The sequence below is a fragment of the Pseudophryne corroboree genome, chromosome 7 (genome assembly GCF_028390025.1).
Source record: "Pseudophryne corroboree isolate aPseCor3 chromosome 7, aPseCor3.hap2, whole genome shotgun sequence".
Taxonomy (NCBI): domain Eukaryota; kingdom Metazoa; phylum Chordata; class Amphibia; order Anura; family Myobatrachidae; genus Pseudophryne; species Pseudophryne corroboree.
The window spans coordinates 358,116,787-358,138,234 of NC_086450.1; the positions used below are offsets into that span (position 1 = coordinate 358,116,787).

Sequence of the window (21,448 nt, forward strand, 5' to 3'; positions counted from 1 at the left end):
TAATTGTCATCAAATAATACCCAAAACTCTTGCACATACTTTTCTATATATACTAAATAAAAAATACATTTTATTACTCCTGTCCTACATACTGAATGACGTGATTTTTCAGACATCAGTCCTGAAGCCATATCACAGATCAGTAATGATGATTTTGTAGTTACCTAACAAGTCAGTCCATTAAACAGTTATTTTAGTAAGTTAAATATTTAGAATTACAAAATAGAAAAACTCCCGATAAAACTCCCTATTGTGTTTGCTTGTTCTCAATACAGAATTCAGACAAAAGTCTTTGGAACAAATAAGCTGTATCTGAAGAATGTGTATAGGCCGAGCCTCCTGTGTCTGTGAGCGGAGTACATTGGGAATGTTGAAGTAATAAATAGGAATTCTGTAAAGACAAACATTTACGACAGAAGTTCTACAGCTTATATTAAGTGCAATATATTAGCCTACTCTCTCACTACTACTTCACAGTATTATTTTAAATCTCTCTCTGGGACGAAGGGCTATTTATCAAAGCTTGGAGAGAGATAAAATTGTTAGATAGAGTACCAACCAATCGGCTTCTAACTATGCTTTTTCAAACACAGCCTGTAAAATGTAAGACAGAAACCGATTGGCTGGTATTTTCGCTCACAATTTTATCTTTCTCAGAGCTTTGATAAATACCTTCCATAAATGATAACTGCCCCAATCCCTCCTTTAGTTTCTTGTAAAAGGACGCTAAGAGTAAAATATAGATATTAGTTCCATAACCTTATGCAGACAATCTACAATAAAAAAAAATAATAATTCTTGGTCCCTACACTGCGGTCATGCATAATATAATCCAAGATTCATATTGTGCTATCCTCACACAGTAAAAGACTGCAAGTACTTTAATTTAGAAAATACATTTTGTCACACCGAAACAGTGCTTGTTGTATGGCTTCTTCCCAAGTAGTAACAAACATGGTTGAAGGTCTTATCAAAGTAGATAACTACTCATATTATAAGTCCCTAAGCAGATATAATTAAAGCATATCTGAGAAAACCAAATAACTTATAGTAAAAATACATGAATTAAGCATAATGCAATCCATCACCAGTCTGGGTCGTCTCAGTTGAACGTGTTAATTGGCTTGTGAGGAAGCCAAGAGAAAGTCATAAGTAGTCTTGGGGGCAAGAATTAAAAAAATAATAATAATTTAGGTGAAAATAAACATATGAACATACACATTTTTTTCCCTTTTTTTAAGTAGTGGGTACATTTAATTAGAAAAAATATAAAAAGTTCAGGAATGCTGGTCCTTCTAGCTACTCGGGTGGTTAGAAACAGATTTGTATTTTGTTCTGTGCTCACTAATCTCTTGTTTGGTTTTGTTAATGCAGCTAAATATTTCCTGAAAGAGAACTTTATACTCTGGCTGAGAGACAGGGGAACTAGCATTGTACTTTGCAGAACCTAGTACATCTGGTGGCAAGTGGTCTATACTGGACGGGCTTCTGGATGGCTTTGATGTCTGGAAAGCTTTGTGGCCTGAGGAGTCCTCTTCCAGCTGGCACCGCTGAAGAAGTTCCTCGTATTTCACCTTCAGAGCACTGTATTGAGAGTCAACCTCATTAAGAAGCGAAATTCCCCTTTGCTTAACATCCTCAGTCCTCCTGATACAGGTCTCCTCATGTCCATTTCTGATAGCTTCTGCAGTAACAGTTGGCAGAATCATCTCACTGGAGCTTCTTTTTAAAGGCTTTTTGTCCACCTCTGTAACCTGTATACATGTCACCTGTTCAAAATCCTTATCTGCAATTTCTTTGAAGGAGATAAATATGGACTCTGGTATCAGCTTTTCAACACTGCTTGCAAATACGCTGTCTGTCCGACATATCTGACGCATTTCAGCCACCTCTGCCTCCAGCTCTTCAGCACGGGCATGACAGGAGTCTCTGTCGCTAAGGATCTGCTCCAGTTCTGCATTTTCCCTTAGCACTAGATTGTACTCCTCTTCCAAGTTCTCTCTTTTTTTGCGTTCTAGGCTGAACTGCGTTTCCAAAAGAGCCAAGGTCTTTCTGAGGTTCTCGTTTTCCTCCTCTATGGGACCAGGTTGCACATGTAAGGATGTGATCTTCTCCGCAAAGACATGATCATAAACAAAATACCTACAGATACAAGAAAATAATTTATTGCACCTGGAAAACGCAAAATTTTTACCTGTTCACATATTACATAGTCTTGGACAGACGTAACTAAGTTACTCTGCAGTACCCATATCTAGCCAGTGCTGTAACTAGGCCTATGTGAGAGAAGCAGTAACCTAAGGCGAGTTCTCAACACAAGAAAGACCTGAAGCATTGCCATGGTATGACATTTAAGCTTTCTCATCTGTAAGGACAAAGAAACACGGACCATGGGCCAGGTTTATCTTGCAAATTGTGAGTAGGCCTATATACTGGATCCCAAAGGTACTGCTAGTTAGTGTTAAAGTATCATCATTTTAGTTATGGGATGTATAGTTCTATGAACATTTAAAGCAATTGTAAGTTCTTGAAGAAATAGAATATTGTATAAGACCAGACTTACTTGCGGAGATCATACAGCTCCTTCAGACAGGAGAAGCTGTGGGTTGACCTAGATTGCTCAAACCTCTCACGACTGCGACAAGCACGTCCCGGCTTCTTCAGGTCATCCACTTGTCTCTGAAGGTCCTCAATGTGACCCTGCAGCCCTTCAATAGTCTCTGTCAAACTGAACAGAGAAAGTGAGGTGATTATGTGGACGTGCCTCAATGTCTCACAAATATTTCTAAGGCATACATTAAAAAATAAGATTTTAAACCTACTGGTAAATCTTTTTCTCCTAGTCAGTAGAGGATGCTGGGGACTCCGTAAGGACCATGGGGTATAGACGTGCTCCGCAGGAGACATGGGCACTATAAAGAACTTTAGAATGGGTGTGCACTGGCTCCTCCCTCTATGCCCCTCCTCCAGACCTCAGTTAGAGAAACTGTGCCCAGAGGAGACGGACAGTACAAATATCCTGTTAATCCAAGGGCAAGATTCATACCAGCCCACACCATATAACATGGAATATACGCAACCAGTTAACAGTATGAAACAAAACAGTATCAGCCAACGACTGATCTTAACTGTAACATAACCCTTATGTAAGCAATAACTATATACAAGTCATGCAGAGATATGTCCGCACTGGGACGGGCGCCCAGCATCCTCTACGGACTAGGAGAAAAAGATTTACCGGTAGGTTTAAAATCTTATTTTCTCTTACGTCCTAGTGGATGCTGGGGACTCCGTAAGGACCATGGGGATTATACCAAAGCTCCAAACCGGGCGGGAGTGCGCGGATGACTCTGCAGCACCGATTGAGCAAACATGAGGTCCTCCTCAGCCAGGGTATCAAACTTGTAGAATTTTGCAAAAGTGTTTGAACCCGACCAAGCTGTAAGGCCGAGACGCCTCGGGCAGCCGCCCAAGAAGAGCCCACCTTCCTAGTGGAATGGCCTTCACTGAATTTGGTAACGGCAATCCAGCCGTAGAATGAGTCTGCTGAATCGTGTTACAGATCCAGCGAGCAATAGTCTGCTTAGAAGCAGGAGCGCCAACCTTGTTTTCTGCATACAGGGCAAACAGTGCCTGTTTTCCTAACCCGAGCCGTCCTGGCTACGTAAATTTTTAAGGCCCTGACTACATCAAGGGATTTGGAATCCTCCAAGTCTCACGTAGCCACAGGCACCACAATAGGTTGGTTCATATAAAACGATGACACCACCTTAGGCAAAAATTGAGGACGAGTCCTCAACTCTGCTCTATCCTCATGGAAAATTAGATAGGGGCTCTTATGAGATAAGGCCGCCAATTCGGACCCCCGCCTTGCAGATGCCAAGGCCAACAACATGACCACCTTCCAAGTGAGAAACTTTAATTCAACTGTTTGAAGAGGTTCAAACCAGTGAGATTTTAGGAACTGTAACACCACGTTAAGGTCCCATAGTGCCACTGGGGGCACAAAAGGAGGCTGGATGTGTAGCACTCCCTTTACAAAAGTTTGGACTTCTGGGAGAGAAGCCAATTCCTTCTGGAAGAATATAGATAGGGCCGAAATCTGTACCTTAATTGAGCCTAGCTTTAGGCCCATATCCACTCCTGTCTGTAGAAAGTGGAGAAAACGGCCCAAGTGGAAATCTTCCGTAGGAGCATTCTTGGCTTCACACCAAGATAGATACTTCCTCCAAATACGGTGATAATGTTTCGCCGTTACTTCCTTCCTAGCCTTTATCAGAGTAGGGATGACTTCTTCCGGAATACCCTTCCCCGCTAGGATTCAGTGTTCAACCGCCATGCCGTCAAACGTAACCGCGGTAAGTCTTTGAACACGCAGGGCCCCTGTTGCAACAGGTCCTCTCTGAGAGGAAGAGGCCACGGATCTCCAGTGAGCATCTCCTGAAGATCTGAATACCAGGCCCTTCGAGGCCAATCTGGAACAATGAGTATTGTCCGTACTCTTTTTCGTCTTATGATTCTCAATATTTTTGAGATGAGAGGAAGAGGGAACACATAGACCGACTGAAACACCCACGGTGTCACCAGGGCGTCCACCGCTACTGCCTGAGGGTCCCTTGACCTGGCACAATACCCCCGAAGCTTCTTGTTGAGGCGTGATGCCATCATGTCTATTTGAGGAAGTCCCCAAAGACTTGTTATTTCTGCAAAGACTTCTTGATGAAGACCCCACTCTCCTGGATGGAGATCGTGTCTGCTGAGGAAGTCTGCTTCCCAGTTGTCCACTCCCAGAATGACAGAGCGCTTACGTGATTTTCTGCCCAGCGCAGAATCCCGGTGGCTTCCGCCATTGCCACTCTGCTCCTTGTCCCGCCTTGGCGGTTTACATGAGCCACGGCTGTGACGTTGTCTGATTGAATCAGAACCGGTAGGTCGCGAAGAAGATTCTCCGCTTGTCGTAGGCCGTTGTATATGGCCCTTAATTCCAGTATGTTGATGTGTAGACAAACCTCCTGGCTTGACCACAGTCCCTGAAAATTCCTGCTTGTGTGACTGCTCCCCATCCTCGGAGGCTCACGTCCGTGGTCACCAGAACCCAGTTCTGAATGCCGAACCTGCGACCTTCTAGAAGGTGAGCACTCTGCAGCCACCACAGGAGAGACACCCTGGCCCTGGGGGATAGGGTTATTTTCTGATGTATTTGAAGGTGGGACCCGGACCACTTGTCCAGAAGGTCCCACTGAAAAGTCCTCGCATGAAACCTGCCGAAGGGGATGGCCTCGTAGGTCGCCACCATTTTCCCCAGTACCCGAGTGCATTGATGTACTAACACTCTTTTTGGTTTTAACAGGTCTCTGACCATGTTCTGGAGTTCCTGGGCTTTTTCCATCGGGAGAAAACCCCTCTTTTGTTCTGTGTCCAGAATCATGCCTACGAAAGACAGCCGAGTTGTTGGAACCAACTGTGACTTTGGTAGATTTAGGATCCAGCCATGTCGCTGCAGCACTCTCAGGGAGAGCGACACGCTTTTCAGTAACTGTTCCTTTGATCTCGCTTTTATCAGGAGATCGTCCAAGTACGGGATAATTGTGACTCCTTGCCTGCGCAGGAGTACCATCATTTCCGCCAATACCTTGGTGAAAACGCTCGGGCCGTGGAAAGCCCAAACGGCAACGTCTGAAATTGGTAATGACAGTCCTGTACAGCGAATCTCAGGTACGCCTGATGAGGAGGATAAATGGGGACATGAAGGTGCGCATCCTTTATGTCTAGTGACACCATAAAATCCCCCCCTTCCAGGCTGGAGATCACTGCCCTTAGCGATTCCATCTTGAACTTGAACCTTTTTAAGTACAGGTTCAGTGATTTTAAGTTTAGAATGGGTCTGACCGAGCCATCCGGTTTCGGGACCACAAATAGGGTTGAATAGTACCCTTTCCCTGTTGTATTAAGGGAACCTTGATAATCACTTGCTGTAGACACAGCTTTTGAATTGCAGCTAAAAGTATCTCCCTCTCTGGGGAAGACGTTGGTAAAGTCGATTTGAAGAATCGGCGGGGAGGCACGTCTTCGAATTCCAGCTTGTAGCCTTGGGATACAATTTCCATCACCCAAGGATCCACGTCCGACTGAATCCAGACGTGGCTGAAGAGTCGAAGACGTGCCCCCACCGGAGCGGACTCTCCCAGTGGAGCCCCAGCGTCATGCGGTGGATTTAGTAGAAGCCGGGGAGGACTTCTGTTCCTGGGAACTGGCCGTAGCAGGCATTCTTTTCCCTTTACCCTTACCTCTGGCGAGGAAGGAAGAGCCCCGACCTCTTCTGGACTTATGCGACCGAAAGGACTGCATCTGATACTGTGGTATTTTCTTTTGCTGTGGGGGAACAGAAGGCAAAAAAGTAGATTTACCCGCGGTAGCTGTGGAAACCAGGTCCGCGAGACCTTCCCCAAATAAAACCTCACCCTTGTAAGGTAAAACTTCCATATGCCTTTTTGAGTCGGCATCACCCGTCCACTGGCGGGTCCACAGTGCTCGCCTAGCAGAAATCGCCATGGCGTTGGCCCGTGAACCTAGTAGGCAGACGTCTCTCTGAGCGTCCCTCATATATAAGACTGCGTCTTTGATGTGACCTAAGATCAACAAAATGGTATCCCTATCTAGGGTATCCATATCAGCTGACAAGGTATCTGTCCAAGCTGGTACCGCGCTACAAACCCAAGCCGATGCTATTGCCGGTCTGAGCAAAGCACCCATATTTGTATAAATTGATTTTAAAGTAGTTTCCTGTCTGCGGTCAGCATCCTTGAGGGCTGCCGTGTCTGGAGACGGTAGCGCCACCTTCTTGGATAAGCGCGTCAAAGCCTTGTCTACCCTGGGCGAGGATTCCCACCGTACCCTGTCCTGTGCCAGGAAAGGATACGCCATAAGATTTCTTTTGGGAATCTGCAGTTTTTTGTCTGGAGTTTCCCAAGCTTTTTCAAATAATGTGTTCAGCTCATGAGATAGGGGAAATGTCACCTCAGGTTTCTTTTCCTTAAACATGTGTACCCTTGTGTCAGGGACAGAGGGGTCATCTGTGATATGCAAAACATCTTTTATTGCAATAATCATATAATGAATACTTTTCGCCACCCTTGGGTGTAACCTTGCATCATCGTAGTTGACACTGGAGTCAGAATCCATGTCGGTATCAGTGTCTGCCATTTGGGAAAGGGGACGTTTTTGAGACCCTGAAGGGCCCTGTGACATAGTCAAAGCCATGGATTGACTCCCTGCTTTTTCCCTGGACTCTGCTTTGTCCAACCTCTTATGTAATAATGTCACATTTGCATTTAAAACATTCCACATGTCCAACCAATCAGGTGTCGGCGTTGCCGACGGAGACACCACAATCATCTGCTCAACCTCCTCCTTAGAAGAGCCTTCCGCTTCAGACATGCCGACACACTCGTACCGACACCCCCCCACACACAGGGATATTTATATGGAGACAGATCCCCAATAAGGCCCCTTGGAGAGACAGAGAGAGAGTATGCCAGCACACACCCAGCGCCAACTGACACTGGAAAAACCAATTCCCAGCTAAATAGCGCTTTTATATAATTATGTGCATATAATACACCCACTTCGCCTTACAAGTGCCCTCCCCCTCCCCTCTTTTCTGCCCTGTGTCACTGTGTTCAGCAGGGGAGAGTCTGGGGAGCCAGCTTCTCTGCAGTGTCTGTGGAGAAAATGGCGCTGGTTAGTGCTGAAGGATCAAGCTCCGCCCCCTCAGCGGCGGGCTTCGATCCCGCTCAATTTCTTTAAATACTGGCGGGGGATTTACTATATACAGCCCACGGAGCCTATATATTCATTTTAGCCAGTCCTAGAGGTTTAAAATTGCTGCCCAGGGCGCCCCCCCTGCGCCCATCAGTGCCTGCCGTGTGTGTTGTGTGTGGGAGCAATGGTGCGCAGGGTTACCTCAGAGAAGATCTGAAGTCTTCTGCCGCCTTTGAAGTCTTCTTTCTTCTTATACTCACCCGGCTTCTATCTTCCGGCTCTGTGAGGAGGACGGTGGCGCGGCTCCGGGACGAACGGCGAGGGGAGACCTGCGTTCCGACTCCCTCTGGAGCGAATGGTGTCCACTAGCCTAAGAAGCAGAGCCTATCATTTAAGTAGGTCTGCTTCTCTCTCCTCAGTCCCATGATGCAGGGAGCCTGTTGCCAGCAGTGCTCCGTGAAAATAAAAAACCTAACAAAATTATTTTTTCAGAGAAACTCAGGAGAGCTCCCCTGTAGTGCACCCATTCTCCTCTGGGCACAGGAACTATCTGAGGTCTGGAGGAGGGGCATAGAGGGAGGAGCCAGTGCACACCCATCTAAAGTCTTTAGAGTGCCCATGTCTCCTGCGGAGCCCGTCTATACCCCATGGTCCTTTCGGAGTCCCCAGCATCCTCTATGACGTAAGAGAAATAAAGATTATTGGATAGCTTTAGAAGCATACATTTAGCCTATATACCCGTGGTGTATGCAAAGATGAATACAAATAGCGATGTAATTTCCATATAAATAACATAATTGCTGTATTTAAAATATCCACTAGCAAAAGGTCTATCAGACTCTGCCGTGGGTGTGGATTATTAGATCTACACTAAAAAGGTCTACAGTCAATGGGTCTACCACTAATTGTAGACATGCATTAGATCGACAGTGTCAAAAGGTTGACATGTAAATGGTCAACACAAAAAAGTAGACACTTTTTTTTGGGGTGGGGGGGGAGGAATGTTTTGTCACTTTTCTGCCACAAACAAGCCCCATTAGTGTACCGCTTTGCTTGCTAAAGTTACTACTCCCAATTGTAGCCGCCCTTTTGGCCCCGTCGTCCTAGTGCATGTCTACCATTAGTGATAGACCTATTGACTGTAGACGTTTCTAGTGTAGATCTATAGTCTGGATACCTTCGGCTGATTTGGAATTTTACATTTATTGACCTGAAATTATAATTAATTTTATTTTAATTAATCACACATTTGCAGTAGAAGAAAAGGAATGGGCATAAAAAATAAGACCATTTATCTTTCTCTCATATGACAGAATGGGATTAATAAGCAGTCGTGTAATTGTTATGCAGAATGTCTTCCGACATATTTGGTGACATCAGATCCATGACACTTCCTCAATTGCACATTTTAGTGATGCAACACCCAAAAAATACCAGAAGAGATGTATACAAACACAAAGGTGAGTGTATCTGTTGCCTACAGATGACTGGAGCTAGTGACTGTACAGGAATACCCAGAGGAACTAGTGACTGTACAGGAATTCGAGGCACTATGGGCATCTAATTCGCATCACGTATGCGTCCCGATTGTGTCCGCACAGAATCGCAGATGTGATTTCAGATGCATGCATGAAAGATTTAAAAAGTAGTGGCCATTTCTGAGCAGAGACAGGGAGGTGCCTTAGGGACTTGTCATGAGGGCTTGCTCACATAGGAGGCCATACTCAAAAGGGGAAGCTGCACCTGCCAGCCCTACTATGTGTCCTAGGAGTTTATTTAAAGTATTGTAGTATTTAGGCCCAAAACAACTGCAATACCTGCTAATAATTTGTGCATAATCACCCTGATAATCGGCATATATATTGTTGGTAAATGTGGTCAGAAGAAGACTGCTAGTGGCCTTTGGATCATTTTTCCACAGTAACAAGCCCCAGTGATGCAGAAGGAGTTTTGGCTGGTTGGACTTAAAATCTATTATTTAGCCAAATGTGGCAGGATCAAATTGTACAGCTGGCATAAGAGAAAACTAGAACATCTACCAGCTAGACTATACAACAAACACCTTCAGCCACCAAAGTCCTCTGTGGATTCTCCATATCTATATTATGTTAGGTATGGGGGGGGTCGAACAGGTGTCAGGATGCTGATGGTGGTATTCTGACCACCAGCATCCCAAGCACCGGGATCCAGATACCGCCCCTTACAAATTACTAAACCCGTTTAGGCAAAAGTGGAAATGCATCCGAGTTGCGTACAGTACATTCAGCTCTGGAGCATACAGTGCATCCGAAAAGTATTCACAGCGCTTCACTTTTTCCACATTGTTATGTTACAGCCTTATTCAAAAACGGAATAAATTCATTTTTCCCCTCAAAATTCTACACACAATACCCCATAATGACAACGTAAAAAAAATTTTGGGCAAATTTATTAAAAATAAAAAAAACTAAGAAATCACATGTACATAAGGGGTTCACTATGGTATGCCGACGGTCGGGCTCCCGGCGACCAGCATACCGGCGCCGGGTGGCCGACCGCCGGCTTACCGACAGTGTGGCGAGCGCAAATGAGCCCCTTGCGGGCTCGCTGCGCTCGCCACGCTACGGGCACGGTGGCGCACTACGCTATTTTATTCTCCCTCCAGGGGGGGCGTGGACCCCCACGAGGGAGTATAAGTGTCGGTATGCCGGCTGTCGGGATCCCGACAGCCGGCATACTGAAGACCACCCGTACATAAGTATTCACAGCCTTTGCCATGAAGCTCAAAATTGAGCTCAGGTGCATCCTGTTTCCACTGATCATACTTGAGATGTTCCTACAGCTTAATTGGAGTCCACCTGTGGTAAATTCAGATGATTGGACATGATTTGGAAAGGCACACACCTGTCTATATAAGGTCCCACACTTGACAGTGCATGTCTGAGCACAAACCACGCATGAAATCAAAAGGAATTGTCTGTAGACCACGAGACAGGATTGTCTCGAGGCACAAATCTAGGGAAGGGTACAGAAAAATATCTGCTTTGAAGGTCCCAATGAGCACAGTGGCCTCAATCATCCGTAAATAGAAGAAGTTCGGAACCACAAGGATTCTTCCCAGAGCTAGCCGGCCGTCTAAACTGAGAGATCGGGGGAAGAGGGCCCTAGTCAGGGAGGTGACCAAGAACCCGATGGTCACTCTGTCAGAGCTACAGCAGTCCTCTGTGGAGAGACAAGAACCTTCCAGAAGGACAACAATTTCTGAAGCAAACCACCAATCAGGCCTATATGGTAGAGTGGCCAGACGGAAGCCACTCCTTAGTAAAAAGCACATGGCAGCCCACCTGGAGATTGCCAAAATGCACTTGAAGGACTCTCAGACCATGAGAAACAAAATTCTTTGGTCTGATGAGACAAAGATTGAACGCTTTATCGTGAATGCCAGGCGTCATGTTTGGAGGAAACCAGGCACCGCTCATCACCTGGCCAATACCATCCCTACAGTGAAGCATGTTGGTGGCAGCATAAAGCTGTGGGGATGTTTTTTCAGCGGCAGGAACTGAAAGATGTCAGGATAGAGGTAAAGATGAAGCAATGTACAGAGACATCCTGGATGAAAACCTGCTCCAGAGCGCTCTTGACCTCAAACTGTTCATCTTTCAGCAACGAGCCTAAGCACACAGCCAAGATATTAAAGGAGTGGCTTCAGGACAACTCTGTGAATGTCCTTGAGTGGCCCAGCCAGAGCCCAGACTTGAATCTGATTGAACAACTCTGAAGAGATCTGAAAATGGCTGTGCACCGACATTTCCCATCCAACCTGATGGAGCTTGAGAGGTACTGCAAAGAGGCATGGGCGAAACTGGCCAAAGATAGGTGTGCCAAGCTTGTGGCATCATATTCAAAAAGAATACTTTCCGGATGCACTGTATGCAAAACGGACTTGCATAAAACTCTGTATTGCGCCAATATAGTGTAAGTATATATAACATATGTGTACTATTGTTTTATTTCTCAAAGAAATCTACAAGCATAACATATCCACTATAGTTGCTACTGTATGATTATAATTATTGTAACATGGTCATACATATTATATTATATTACAAGGTGATTCATCGTGCCCTATGGGTGCTCTTCACACCGTCGTAAGGGGCTACGCCCACTTAACCCTTGCACGCCCTTGTGGCGTGCAATATTTGTATTATATGGAGTATTACATCCAATCATAATTGTGTGAGTGGCTAAATATTGCACGGACAAAGGGCGTGCGATGGCTAAGGGGTTGTAGCCCCTTGCAATGGCATGAACAGCACACGCAAGGCCTGATGAATCACCTAGTAGGTGCTGTGGTTAGGGTAGTGGTGGGTGCGGGGGTGCCGCGAGTGGGGGAGGGGCTGGTGCGGAGGGTAGGGGAGGGGCTGCTGGGAGCTGTCGTTTATTTAGTGCGTCTACTTCCCTATAATGCGGTGTGTTGTGACACCGGCGCTAACAATAGTGACTGGCTGGCAGAACTGACGGACTCGCTGAATCAATGTAAAAGGTGAGACTGCACACCCACTGCACTGCACAGCCACCTTTTACATTGATTGAGCATCCAGACATTACCCTTCGCAATATTACCCACTCTATCCATTACATTAGCCATCTAGGGGCTTCCAGGCAGCCCAGCTGCTGTGTTGTGGAGTCAGGGCCTCTGGGGATCTGGGCGTGGCTGTGGCTGGGAGGCACTTCTGTGACATCACGCGCAGAGGAGGCTCCAGGGCTCAGAAAGTATGCGGCGCAGGGAGGGCTATGAAGGCCTTCCGCTGCGCCGTTATCATACACATCTATGCTGGTGGCCGCAGCAGCTTTTGTTCCACCTGCGTCGCTGCTAGGGAGTGGGGATTGTTGATGCCGGAGGGGGCAGGCGGACTGGCAGCAGGACATAGGACACTGCAGTAAAAGTATTCCCCCCCCCCCCACCCCCCCCCCCTCCTATCTACAGGGCAGAGATTTGCTGCAGATGCAGTGGCATCACCTTTTTTTTTTAATGTTCTGTACCAATTTTTCGCTCTCCAAACTTCCATTGAAAGTATAGGAAAAGGGGCATGACCACGTCACTGAACCCATGGCCACGCCCCTTTTCGTATTTGTACCGATTTTTATGTGTAAATTGTTGGAGGGTATGTTGCTCCAGATGCAGTGGGCCTATTTTGGGGTGTGGACCTGGAGCTGCAGTTCCATCAGCCCCATTGTTAATCCTGCTCTGGGAACAGACAGCAGCCAAAGGACAGAGCCTCCCATTGGATGTAACCTGTGTGGGAGGGCGTTTCTCGCCTAATCAACTGTGGACTGGGTGTGATAGACCTGCTGCTAACCCAATGAGAGCTCCCAGCCACGCCCAGCGTTATAAACACAGGCACAGAGTCACAGATCTGGGCTATTATATAGGAGATTGCCATTTCAAATTCTGCAGGCAAAACAATACAGTGGGGGCTGTAAGTGATATTATACAAAAGTAATACAGGAAAAGGGCTTCTAATGAGCCTTCCTATGAAGCAGCCTACCCAGTGATCTTCTGTTGTGATGTCCGGCTCTCCAGAACTAATTTCTGATTGGCATCCTCTAGTTCTCTAGCTGTGACATCCAGCTGTTCGTAAACCTTGGCATGTTGCTCGTTCATTCGCCTTAATAGATCCACCTGCTTTGTGAGGTACTGCAATAAAACCAAAATGGAACAAAAATAAAATTCTTAATACACTTGGAAAATAGAACGTGTTCCAGTGCACTACTTCAGTGACATGGCACGGAGCGGCGCGATGTCCCACACCCTTATGACTCACAATTTGTTATGTATATAGAAGAGCTAACATGAAGATCATCCTTATATAATATAGTGGTGGGGGACGGCTCATACAAGTGTGTGCTCAAAATAACATGCAGAGTTTGGCCAAGAGGTTCCTACAGATGGAGTTAAGCTACCTCTGTAGATCACCCATCACACCCGAGCAAATAGACAAAATGCAATTATGTTAATAAGCAAAATCAAAGTCACATAGCAAAAACTACAGTAAAAAAAATAAAATATATTATATATATATATATATATATATATATATATATATATATATATATATATATATATATATATATATATATATATAATAAGAATTTACTTACCGATAATTCTATTTCTCGGAGTCCGTAGTGGATGCTGGGGTTCCTGAAAGGACCATGGGGAATAGCGGCTCCGCAGGAGACAGGGCACAAAAGTAAAGCTTTTACAGGTCAGGTAGTGTGTACTGGCTCCTCCCCCTATGACCCTCCTCCAGACTCCAGTTAGGTACTGTGCCCGGACGAGCGTACACAATAAGGGAGGATTTTGAATCCCGGGTAAGACTCATACCAGCCACACCAATCACACCGTACAACTTGTGATCTAAACCCAGTTAACAGTATGATAACAGAGGAGCCTCTGAAAGATGGCTTCCTAAACAATAACCCGAATTAGTTAACAATAACTATGTACAAGTATTGCAGATAATCCGCACTTGGGATGGGCGCCCAGCATCCACTACGGACTCCGAGAAATAGAATTATCGGTAAGTAAATTCTTATTTTCTCTATCGTCCTAAGTGGATGCTGGGGTTCCTGAAAGGACCATGGGGATTATACCAAAGCTCCCAAACGGGCGGGAGAGTGCGGATGACTCTGCAGCACCGAATGAGAGAACTCCAGGTCCTCCTTTGCCAGGGTATCAAATTTGTAAAAATTTACAAACGTGTTCTCCCCTGACCACGTAGCTGCTCGGCAGAGTTGTAATGCCGAGACCCCTCGGGCAGCCGCCCAAGATGAGCCCACCCTCCTTGCGGAATGGGCCTTAACAGATTTAGGCTGTGGCAGGCCTGCCACAGAATGTACAAGTTGAATTTTGTTACAAATCCAACGAGCAATCGACTGCTTAGAAGCAGGTGCACCCAACTTGTTGGGTGCATACAGTATAAACAGCGAGTCAGATTTTCTGACTCCAGCCGTCCTTTAAATGTATATTTTTAAGGCTCTGACAACGTCCAACAACTTGGAGTCCTTCAAGTCGTCTGTAGCCGCAGGCACTACAATAGGCTGGTTCAGGTGAAACGCTGATACCACCTTAGGGAGAAAATGCGGACGCGTCCGCAGCTCTGCCCTATGTCGAATGGAAAATTAAATAAGGGCTTTTATAAAACAAAGCCGCCAGTTCAGATACTCTCCCGGCCGAAGCCAGGGCCAGTAACATAGTCACTTTCCATGTGAGATATTTCAAATCCACCTTCTTTAGTGGTTCAAACCAATTGGATTTGAGGAAATCTAAAACTACATTTAGATCCCACGGTGCCACCTTAGGCACCACAGGAGGCTGTATATGCAGTACTCCTTTGATAAAAATCTGGACCTCAGGGACTGAGGCCAATTCTTTTTGGAAGAATATTGATAGGGCCGAAATTTGAACCTTAATAGATCCCAATTTGAGACCCATAGACAATCCTGATTGCAGGAAATGTAGGAAAACGACCCAGTTGAAATTCCTCCATCGGAGCACTCCTCTGCTCGCACCACGCAACATATTTTCGCCAAATACGGCGATAATGCTTCGCGGTGACTTCCTTCCTTGCCTTTATCAAGGTAGGAATGACTTCTTCTGGAATGCCTTTTCCTTTTAGGATCTGGCATTCAAACGTCATGCCGTCAAACGCAGCCGCGGTAAGTCTTGAAAAAGACAAGTACCCTGCTGAAGCAGGTCCCTTCTCAGAAGTAGAGGCCACGGATCGTCCGTGACCATCTCTTGAAGTTCCGGGTACCAAGTCCTTCTTGGCCAATCCGGAGCCACTAGTCTTACTCCTCTTTGCCGTATAATCCTCAATACCTTTGGTATGAGAGGCAGAGGAGGAAACACATATACCGACTGGTACACCCAAGGTGTTACCAGCGCGTCCACAGCTATTGCCTGCGGATCTCTTGACCTGGCGCAATACCTGTCCAGTGTTTTGTTGAGGCGAGACGCCATCATGTCCACCATTGGTTTTACCCAACGGTTTAATAGCATGTGGAAAACTTCTGGATGAAGTCTCCACTCTCCCGGGTGAAGGTCGTGTCTGCTGAGGAAGTCTGCTTCCCAGTTGTCCACGCCCGGGATGAATACTGCTGACAGTGCTATCACGTGATTCTCCGCCCAGCGAAGGATCCTGGCAGCTTCTGCCATTGCCCTCCTGCTTCTTGTGCCGCCCTGTCTGTTTACATGGGCGACTGCCGTGATGTTGTCCGACTGGATCCACACCGGTCTTCCTTGAAGCAGAGGTTCCGCCTGGCTTAGAGCATTGTAGATTGCTCTTAGTTCCAGAATGCTTATGTGAAGAGACTTTTTCAGGCTCGACCACACTCCCTGGAAATTTCTTCCCTGTGTGACTGCTCCCCAGCCTCTCAGGCTGGCATCCGTGGTCACCAGGATCCAATCCTGCATGCCGAATCTGCGGCCCTCCAATAGATGAGCCTCCTGCAACCACCACAGAAGGGATACCCTTGTCCTCGGCGACAGGGTTATCCGCAGGTGCATCTGAAGATGCGACCCTGACCATTTGTCCAACAGATCCCTTTGCATGGAATCTGCCGAAAGGGATTGCTTCGTAAGAAGCTACCATTTTTTCCCAGGACTCTTGTGCATTGATGTACAGACACCTTTCCTGGTTTTAGGAGGTTCCTGACCAGGTCAGATAACTCCTTGGCTTTTTCTTCGGGAAGAAAAACCTTTTTCTGAACTGTGTCCAGAATCATCCCCAGGAACAGCAGACGAGTTGTCGGCATTAATTGGGATTTTGGAATATTCAGAATCCATCCGTGCTGCTTTAGCACCTCTTGAGATAGTGCTAAACCCATCTCTAGCTGTTCTCTGGACCTTGCCCTTATGAGGAGATCGTCCAAGTATGGGATAATTAATACGCCTTTTCTTCGAAGAAGAAATATTATCTCGGCCATTACCTTTGTAAAGACCCGAGGTGCCGTGGACAAACCAAACGGCAGCGTCTGAAACTGATAGTGACAGTTTTGTACAACGAACCTGAGGTACCCCTGGTGTGAGGGGTAATTGGAACGTGGAGATACGCATCCTTGATGTCCAAGGATACCATAAAGTCCCCTTCTTCCAGGTTCGCTATCACTGCTCTGAGTGACTCCATCTTGAACTTGAACTTCTTTATGTACAGGTTCAAGGACTTCAGATTTAGAATAGGCCTTACCGAGCCATCCGGCTTCGGTACCACAAAAAGAGTGGAATAATACCCCTTCCCTTGTTGTAGAAGAGGTACCTTGACTATCACCTGCTGAGAATACAGCTTGTGAATGGCTTCCAAAACCGTCTCCCTTTCTGAGGGGGACGTTGGTAAAGCAGACTTCAGGAAACGGCGAGGTGGCTCTGTCTCTAATTTCAACCTGTACCCCTGAGATATTATCTGCAGGATCCAGGGATTTACCTGCGAGTGAGCCCACTGCGCGCTGTAATTCTTGAGACGACCGCCTACCGCCCCCGAGTCCGCTTGCGAAGCCCCAGCGTCATGCTGAGGCTTTTGTAGAAGCCGGGGAGGGCTTCTGTTCCTGGGAAGGAGCTGCCTGTTGCTGTCTCTTCCCTCGTCCTCTGCCTCGTGGCAGATATGAATCGCCCTTTGCTCTCTTATTTTTAAAGGAACGAAAAGGCTGCGGTTGAAAGGTCGGTGCCTTTTTCTGTTGGGGAGTGACTTGAGGTAGAAAGGTGGATTTCCCGGCCGTAGCCGTGGCCACCAAATCCGATAGACCGACCCCAAATAACTCCTCTACGCATCGCCTGTCCACTGTCGTGTCCATAAAGCTCTTCTGGCCGAAATGGACATAGCACTTACCCGTGATGCCAGTGTGCAGATATCTCTCTGTGCATCACGCATATAAAGAAATGCATCCTTTATTTGTTCTAACGACAGTAAAATATTGTCCCTGTCCAGGGTATCAATATTTTCGATCAGGGACTCTGACCAAACTACCCCAGCACTGCACATCCAGGCAGTCGCAATAGCTGGTCGTAGTATAACACCTGCATGTGTGTCTATACCGTTTTGGATATTTTCCATCCTCCTATCTGATGGATCTTTAAGTGCGGCCGTCTCAGGAGAGGGTAACGCCACTTGTTTTGATAAGCGTGTTAGCGCTTTGTCCACCCTAGGAGGTGTTTCCCAGCGCTCCCTAACCTCTGGCGGGAAAGGGTATAAAGCCAATAACTTCTTTGAAATTAGCAGTTTTTTATCGGGGCACCCCACGCTTCATCACACACGTCATTTAATTCTTCTGATTCGGTAAAAACTACTGGTAGTTTTTTCACACCCCACATAATACCCTGTTTAGTGGTACCTGTAGTATCAGCTAAATGTAACATCTCCTTTATTGCCAAAATCATATAACGTGTGGCCCTACTGGAAAATACGGTTCATTCGTCACCTTCACTACCGGAATCAGTGCCTGTGTCTGGGTCTGTGTCGACCGACTGAGGCAAGGGGCGTTTCACAGCCCCTGACGGTGTTTGAGGCGCCTGGACAGGCACTAAGTGAGTGTCCGGCCGCCTCATGTCGGCAAACGACTGCTTAAGCGAGTTGACGCTATCCCGTAATTCCACAAATAAAGGCATCCATTCTGGTGTCGACCCCCTAGAAGGTGACATCCTCATATTTGGCAATTGCTCCGCCTCCACACCAATAACGTCCTCATACATGTCGACACACACGTACCGACACACAGCAGACACACAGGGAATGCTCTATACGAAGACAGGACCCACTAGCCCTTTGGGGAGACAGAGGGAGAGTCTGCCAGCACACACCAAAAAGCGCTATATATGACAGGGATAGCCTTATGATTAAGTGCTCCCTTATAGCTGCTTTTATATTAATATATTGCCATTTATTTTGCCCCCCCTCTCTGTTATACCCTGTTTCTCTATCGTCCTAGTGGATGCTGGGGTTCCTGAAAGGACCATGGGGGAATAGCGGCTCCGCAGGAGACAGGGCACAAAAAGTAAAGCTTTTTCCGATCAGGTGGTGTGCACTGGCTCCTCCCCCTATGACCCTCCTCCAGACTCCAGTTAGATTTTTGTGCCCGGCCGAGAAGGGTGCAATCTAGGTGGCTCTCCTAAAGAGCTGCTTAGAAAAAGTTTAGCTAGGTTTTTTATTTTACAGTGATTCCTGCTGGCAACAGGATCACTGCAGCGAGGGACTGAGGGGAGAAGGAGTCAACTCACCTGCGTGCAGGATGGATTGGTTTCTTGGCTACTGGACATCAAGCTCCAGAGGGACGATCACAGGTACAGCCTGGATGGTCACCGGAGCCACGCCGCCGGCCCCCTTGCAGATGCTGAAGACAGAAGAGGTCCAGAATCGGCGGCTGAAGACTCCTGCAGTCTTCAAAAGGTAGCGCACAGCACTGCAGCTGTGCGCCATTTTCCTCTCAGCACACTTCACACGGCAGTCACTGAGGGTGCAGGGCGCTGGGAGGGGGGGCGCCCTGGGAGGCAAAATGATTACCTATAAAGGCTAAAAATACCTCACATATAGCCCTAGAGGCTATATGGAGATATTTAACCCCTGCCTAATTTTTCTAAATAGCGGGAGACGAGCCCGCCAGAAAAGGGGCGGGGCCTATCTCCTCAGCACACGGCGCCATTTCCTCTCACAGCTCCGCTGGTCAGGACGGCTCCCAAGTCTCTCCCCTGCACTGCACTACAGAAACAGGGTAAAACAGAGAGGGGGGGGCACATTTATGGCGATATTTTGATATAACAAAGCAGCTATAAGGGAGCACTTATTATAAGGCTATCCCTGATATATATATAGCGTTTTTGGTGTGTGCTGGCAAACTCTCCCTCTGTCTCCCCAAAGGGCTAGTGGGTCCTGTCTTCGTTAGGAGCATTCCCTGTGTGTCTGCTGTGTGTCGGTACGTGTGTGTCGACATGTATGAGGACGATATTGGTGTGGAGGCGGAGCAATTGCCAAATATGAGGATGTCACCCCCTAGGGAGTCGACACCGGAATGGATGCCTTTATTTATGGAACTACGGGATAGTGTCAACACGCTAAAGCAGTCGTTTGACGACATGAGGCGGCCGGACAATCAATTAGTGCCTGTCCAGGCGACTCAAACACCGTCAGGGGCTGTGAAACGCCCTTTGCCTCAGTCGGTCGACACAGACCCAGACACAGGCGATGACTCCAGTGGTGACGGTGACGAATCAACCGTATTTTCCAGTAGGGCCACACGTTATATGATTTTGGCAATGAAGGAGGCGTTACATTTAGCTGATACTACAGGTACCACTAAACAGGGTATTATGTGGGGTATGAAAAAACTACCTATAGTTTTTCCTGAATCAGAAGAATTAAATGACGTGTGTAATGAAGCGTGGGTTGCCCCTGATAAAAAGCTGATAATTTCAAAGAAATTATTGGCATTATACCCTTTCCCGCCAGAGGTTAGGGAGCGCTGGGAAACACCTCCTAGGGTGGACAAGGCGCTAACACGCTTATCTAAACAAGTGGCGTTACCCTCTCCTGAGACGGCCGCACTTAAAGATCCATCAGATAGGAGGATGGAAAATATCCAAAAAAGTATATACACACATGCAGGTGTTATACTACGACCAGCTGTAGCGACTGCCTGGATGGGCAGTGCTGGGGTAGTTTGGTCAGAGTCCCTGATTGAAAATATTGATACCCTGGACAGGGACAATATTTTACTGTCGTTAGAACAAATAAAGGATGCATTTCTTTATATGCGTGATGCACAGAGGGATATCTGCACACTGGCATCACGGGTAAGTGCTATGTCCATTTCGGCCAGAAGAGCTTTATGGACGCGACAGTGGACAGGCGATGCGGATTCAAAACGGCATATGGAAGTTTTGCCGTATAAAGGGGAGGAGTTATTTGGAGTCGGTCTATCAGATTTGGTGGCCACGGCTACAGCCGGGAAATCCACCTTTCTACCTCAAGTCACTCCCCCACAGAAAAAGGCACCGACTTTTCAACCGCAGCCCTTTCGTTCCTTTAAAAATAAGAGAGCAAAGGGCTATTCATATCTGCCACGAGGCAAAGGTCGAGGGAAGAGACAGCAACACGCAGCTCCTTCCCAGGAACAGAAGCCCTCCCCGGCTTCTACAAAAGCCTCAGCATGACGCTGGGGCTTCTCAAGCGGACTCGGGGACGGTGGGCGGTCTTCTCAAAAATTACAGCGCGCAGTGGGCTCACTCGCAGGTAGATCCCTGGATCCTGCAGATAATATCTCAAGGGTACAGGTTGGAATTAGAGACAGATCCACCTCGCCGTTTCCTGAAGTCTGCTTTACCAACGTCCCCCTCCGAAAGGGAGACGGTTTTGGAAGCCATTCACAAGCTGTACTCTCAGCAGGTGATAGTCAAGGTACCTCTTCTACAACAAGGGAAGGGGTATTATTCCACTCTATTTGTGGTACCGAAGCCGGATGGCTCGGTAAGGCCTATTCTAAATCTGAAGTCCTTGAACCTGTACATAAAGAAGTTCAAGTTCAAGATGGAGTCACTCAGAGCAGTGATAGCGAACCTGGAAGAGGGGGACTTTATGGTATCCTTGGACATCAAGGATGCGTATCTCCACGTTCCAATTTACCCCTCACACCAGGGGTACCTCAGGTTCGTTGTACAAAA

General features: G+C 47.0%; 1 protein-coding gene and 1 long non-coding RNA gene across 2 annotated transcripts in view; one reads left to right on the top strand and one right to left on the bottom strand.

Annotated features, from left to right (window-relative positions):
• Positions 1-863: 863 nt before the first annotated feature.
• The window catches only part of CDR2 (cerebellar degeneration related protein 2), a 60,714-nt gene continuing 40,129 nt past the window's right edge, over positions 864-21,448 (bottom strand). Inside the window, exons 3-5 of the mRNA XM_063934459.1 lie at positions 13,290-13,438; positions 2,564-2,728; positions 864-2,142 (exon numbers count right to left, since the gene is read on the bottom strand). Of these exons, the coding sequence (XP_063790529.1) occupies positions 1,296-2,142; positions 2,564-2,728; positions 13,290-13,438 (1,161 nt within the window). The 3' untranslated portion in view covers positions 864-1,295. The remainder of the gene's footprint in view (positions 2,143-2,563; positions 2,729-13,289; positions 13,439-21,448) is intronic.
• LOC134945274 (uncharacterized) overlaps positions 1,866-21,448 on the top strand; it is a 29,069-nt gene continuing 9,486 nt past the window's right edge. Inside the window, exons 1-2 of the long non-coding RNA XR_010182086.1 lie at positions 1,866-2,415; positions 9,075-9,221. This is a non-coding gene — a long non-coding RNA (uncharacterized LOC134945274). The remainder of the gene's footprint in view (positions 2,416-9,074; positions 9,222-21,448) is intronic.